Source organism: Pinus tabuliformis, chromosome 1_2 (assembly GCF_031772625.1).
Source record: "Pinus tabuliformis cultivar Carrire ecotype Pingquan chromosome 1_2, CPIR1, whole genome shotgun sequence".
Taxonomy (NCBI): Eukaryota; Viridiplantae; Streptophyta; class Pinopsida; order Pinales; family Pinaceae; genus Pinus; species Pinus tabuliformis.
The window spans coordinates 775,940,350-775,945,636 of record NC_142298.1 but is presented as its reverse complement, the minus strand read 5'-3'; the positions used below and the strand labels follow the sequence as shown (position 1 = coordinate 775,945,636).

Sequence of the window (5,287 nt, the reverse complement as noted above, 5' to 3'; positions counted from 1 at the left end):
AAATAAAATTTTATTAAATTAAAACATTAAAAAATTTAATATTAACATATATTATAATATATCAAATTTAATATTAAATTAAAGTTAATATTATATAATATATTAAAAAAAAAATTATTTATATTAAAAAATTCATGAATATTTTAAAAAGAAAAATAATATTAAAGAAAGAGATAAAACCAAAACTTGTGGGTATTTTAGCATGTATTTCCACTCTCTTTCCTTTCAAAGGTTTTACTTCATTCAATATTTTTTCTAATTTAACTTGAATTCAAATGGAATTAACATTGATATAGGTATTCCAACTTTGTAAATCTATATCCTAGAGCTCTCTCGCACTACAGAAGATAATAGAAAATGTGTCCATGAAATATTTTGACTAAATATATCATCACATATGCATGCCCATGAACACTAGGTTATATTTCAAAAATAAAAACTATTTATAGTGAAAACATGATTATGCCATTAATGTTACTTTAGCCTCACCTTCCTTCAGCTAACTGCAATATGTAGAGTCACAAATAGTAGTTGTATTTAAATGCCTTGAAATTGTGTGTGCTCATGCAGATTAATTAACATATTTAAGTTTCTAACTTCATGCACAACATATATACATAAGCAACATAAACTCACTTCATAAGGGTTTGCATTGTGTGTGCTCATGCAGATTAATTAACATATTTAAGTTTCTAACTTCATGCACAACATATATACATAAGCAACATAAACTCACTTCATAAGGGTTTGCATGCAAGCAACGCTCAAATGATTAGCTTTTAATATTAGTTCAGTTTATGCTATTAATATTAGTTCACTCTCACCTTACCTTTTGCAACTACAACATGTAAAGTTGCTAAAAGCAATCATACTAGATGCATCATACATTAAAATCATGTTCTCCTTTGGGCAAAAGTGCATGGAATTACAACCATAATGTTCCTAACTTCACCATGGAGCATATATATGGAATCAAAATTATTTAACTGTGTCAAAGGGTTTGCATGTAGATGATGTTCAAATTGCTATTTTCCCTTAAACAGTCCATAATGGAGTGCACCCTAAGAGCTTCTTGAATGCAAAAGTTTCTTTCTTTCTAACATTATCAAAACCATATTGAAGGTTGGTTTCTTAAACACGATGGCTTCTTTCTTGTAGACATTATTCAAAGTGGATTGAAGGTCACCTGCTTCTTTACAATGATCTAAAGACAAATGTAAACACCAAAAGAGCATATCAAAACTTTGAAATGGAAAATTACCTCTATATTATTTCTCCTCCATGACCAAAGCACCCCCACTACATAATTTTTAAGCAATGAAGCTTTCCTATGGTTTCCAACTTTTATGTCTTATTTGACAATGAAGATTGCATTGTGCCCACAACCACCTACCAAAAGTTTGCCACAAATGTGATACCTGTGAGACCGAACCTTTTTAGAATGAGAGGTTCAGGTTTAAGATGAGACCGAACCTTTTTAGGATGGGAGGTTTGGGTTTAAGATGGGTATAGGTTAGACATAATGGTGGGTTGGATTTTAAATTTGTAGGGTCATTTTTCTTTTAATGTAGAACTCATAAAAAAATTTATTGGAATCCCAATTTGTCATTCTCTATTTATTCGTGGTTGCAGATATTGCTATTTTGATTAATCAATATAGCTTAATCATTCACTTATATAGGTTAACCATTCAATGTAATGTGTAACATTTAAAAAATATTTACATCTAACATCTAATGCCTACACATCTTCCCTATATTGAAAAATGTTTATATCTAACAATTAACATCACATCTCCCCTATACTAAATTGTAGACTCTCAATGCAATTATAATTTTTTTCACTGGTGTTGGGAATCACGATTGTCATTAGACCAAAACCCGCAAGTGTTAGACAACAATCGCATTGCTAGAGATAAGGACCCACGAGAGGCGGTTAGTCCATGTCGTGAAACACACAGGAAGCGTTGGTTTACCCAATATCCAACAATCTCCCTGCCAATGTGAGCCGGGTGTGTATCGAACTCGTGACCTACGCTCTGATACCACTTGTTGGGAATCACGATTGTTGTTAGACAAAAACCCACAGGTCTTAGTCAACGATCGCATCGCCGGAGATAAGGATCCACGAGAGGCAGTTAGTCCATGTGGTGAAACACATGGGGAGCGTTGGTTTATCCAATATCCAACAATTTCCCCCCCAACGCGAGTCGGGTGTGTATTGAACTCGTGACCTACAATCTGATACCACTTTTTGGGAATCACGATCGTTGTTAGACCAAAACCCATAGGCGTTAGTCAACAATTGCATCACCGGAGATAAGAATCCACGAGAGGCGGTTAGTCCATGTCGTGAAACACATGGGGAGTGTTGATTTATCCAATGTCCAACAATCTCCCCCTCAACGCGAGCCGGGTGTCTATCGAACTCGTGACCTACACTCGGATACCACTTGTTGGGAATCATGATTGTTGTTAGACCAAAACTAGCATGTGTTAGTCAACGATGGCATCACTGGAGATAAAGATCCACAAGAGACAGTTAAGATAAAAATCCACAAGAGACAGTTAATCCATATCACAAAACACCCACAAGAGACAGTTAAGATAAAAATCCACAAGAGACAGTTAATCCATATTACAAAACACCGAGAGAGTTGGTAATGTCTAACAATTAATTTACATGAGATATTTTCAATATAATGTTATTTACTTTAACTTTTTAAATTAAAACTTAGAGAATATTAGGGTGAAGCAAATTACTTCTTAAACATCAAAATGTAAAAAAAATAATTAACGTACGAAATTATTATTTGAAATATATATATATAACCTACATCCTACATAATTTTCTTTATACAAAAAATAGTAGAACTTGATGACTTTGGAATGGAATTTGTTAATACAGTCGCAAAATCAACCGATCAAATTAAAAAAACTTCGTTAAAATGGTTATATTCTAATACTTTTTTAGCAAATTACTACAAAGCCCAACCCTGGAGAGTTCCATTCCAGTTTACCAAACTAGTACAAAGTCCAAGCCTGTAGAGTTCCATTACAGTTTGATCTTTTGGTGAAGAAAAGATGTTTGGACGTGTTCAATTTCATTGGCCTGACTTGTCGTTGCAAATATCTTTTCCGTGAAACAATTAAATAGGAAGATTCGTGGCATGTGTCATGAACCGGAAAATATATAGAAAGATTCATGGCATGTGTCATGAACTGGAAAAATGCACGAAAAAAGGAATAAAAAAACGTAACTCTCGGCCAATGAACACAACTGCGCTCACGGAAACGTAACTCTCGGCCAATGAACACAACTGCGCTTACGGTTGCCATGAAAGACGCCACCTCTGTCATCTATCGAAACGCGTCCCACGGAAGAAATGAATGACTCGTGTGATAATTCTGGGCCTTACACATAAACTTATCCTCAACGCGCTCAGCGTCTCCCCTCCCTCGGTCTTCAACGAAGCCCCCTGGGAATGGCATCTTCGTGGAATATTCCTGAGTTGAGATTATATGCGAATTATCACATATACCAGGTATATATAAATAGATTCTCAAGCTTCTTCTGTACTGAGTATTTCAATTTCTATTTTTATATCTAGCTTGCTTTATATAAAAGGTTGCCAGGATTCATCTGCACTGAGAAATTTAATTTCATTTGTTATCTGGCTTGATTCGCACAAATAGATCACTAGGTTCAATCGGCACTAGATAGTTTAATTCCAATTAGGTTTTTCTACTATCTGGCCGGGTTTCCATTAATGGCTGTTATGTCAGGTGAAATTTCGAAGTGCAGGCCATTCTCTGAGGAAAGAGCTCCCTGTGGTGGTCGGAATTTTCTCTCCCACAAAGCTGGGAGTAGGATTTCCATACGGGTATGCAGTTGCTCCAACAATAATGATGGATCAGTTCATTCAGATAACAAGAATGCAGGGTTAAAGAGAAGAAGAAGAAGAGAGGATGTTATTTTGCCTTGTGATGTTGACAAGAGAGGATCCACGAGATGGTGGCTTCCTCTCTTTGGTTGGTCTCAAACTGATCAGGAACCATGGGCAGACGATAACATAAACGCGTCGAAAACAAGAGCCGTGGGCAAGAATTCGGGTGATCCTGAAAAGGGAATGGAGGAAGGTGCAGTACCCATGCGTTCCAAGTTTGTGAGGGGGCGTTTGACTCCAGAGAAGGCAAAACTATTGAGAAAAAACCTTCGGGACACTTCTACGTTTCATGACATTATGTATCATTCTGCCATTGCTTCTCGTCTTGCCTCACCAGATAACGAAGGTAAGAACTTAGAGAAATTATGTCCTTGATAAAACCATGTTGCAGAAAGGCTTAGCTCACCAGTGTGGACCTATGGACCTATATCTGCAGGGGTTTTTTTATGTAAATAGTACAATGCAGGGTAATTATTGATTTTGGCTTAGACACATTATTTCACGGTGTGATGACCCCGGAAAAAATGTAAATGTGGAAATGTTACTGTGGTAAGAAACTGATGTGTAGTTGTTGTTCATTTATTGTTTTAAAAAAAAAAAAAAAACTAAAATGACATTATCTTATTGATGAAATTAAATATATTGGAAATCTATATTTTTGAAATGCTGGCAGCCTCTTAGTGAGGGATTTTTAAAGAAAAGAAATCAGTTATGAAACTGAAGAAACTACCCTTTCACACGGGAAAAGTCCTGGAAGGGAAAACCCCGGAGGCTGTTGGGACAGACAGGGAGGAATTCCAAAGAAAGGGAAGAAAACGAGAAAACGGGTTAAGTCTGGTAAGGACCAGATAACCCAAGCACTGAGTGCATGAATCTTGTTGAGGACTGTAGGCCTGCAAGATAGCTCAGGGGGAGAATCCAACGTGATGATGGATCTCAAGGTTGGGTGGTCAAGAGCAAACATGAAATGCAGGTGAACTTCTGAAGCATCAATTCCTGTAACTGGCAGACCAGGTACGAGTCTATCACAAAGATTAACTAAAAATAAACTGTATACAGAGTGGTATGGATAGAAGAGATAGCCTGAGTCTGAGTCTCTTTAACGGTTAAATGCTTAAGAGAATTAAGACAGTAGAATATCTGTGAATAAAAGGCAGTACGACATAGATTAAATAAATATCTAGAAACTAGCTGTTAGAAATGGTAAATGTTGGGGACTATCTGTTGTAATCGAGCAGCAATATATATATATATATAAGCATGAAGATATCAAATGCGGTCCTGAGAGGCCAATAGAAGTTCGTTCAGAACATTAGAAGGTTATATAGAACAGTACACTAT

The 5,287-nt window shown here is 36.1% G+C and overlaps 1 protein-coding gene across 1 annotated transcript; it reads left to right on the top strand.

The window, feature by feature from the left end:
- The first annotated feature begins 3,594 nt into the window (after positions 1–3,594).
- LOC149208155 (uncharacterized) lies at positions 3,595–4,478 on the top strand. The gene has a single exon (XM_089394007.1). It carries the CDS (start codon positions 3,770–3,772, stop codon positions 4,319–4,321), a length of 552 nt encoding a protein of 183 aa, XP_089250133.1. The 5' UTR covers positions 3,595–3,769; the 3' UTR covers positions 4,322–4,478.
- Positions 4,479–5,287: the final 809 nt, after the last annotated feature.

Bases quoted from the DNA above. Each gene is read 5' to 3' on its own strand.
- LOC149208155 (XM_089394007.1), top strand. From the start codon at position 3,770: ATGGCTGTTATGTCAGGTGAAATTTCGAAGTGCAGGCCATTCTCTGAG.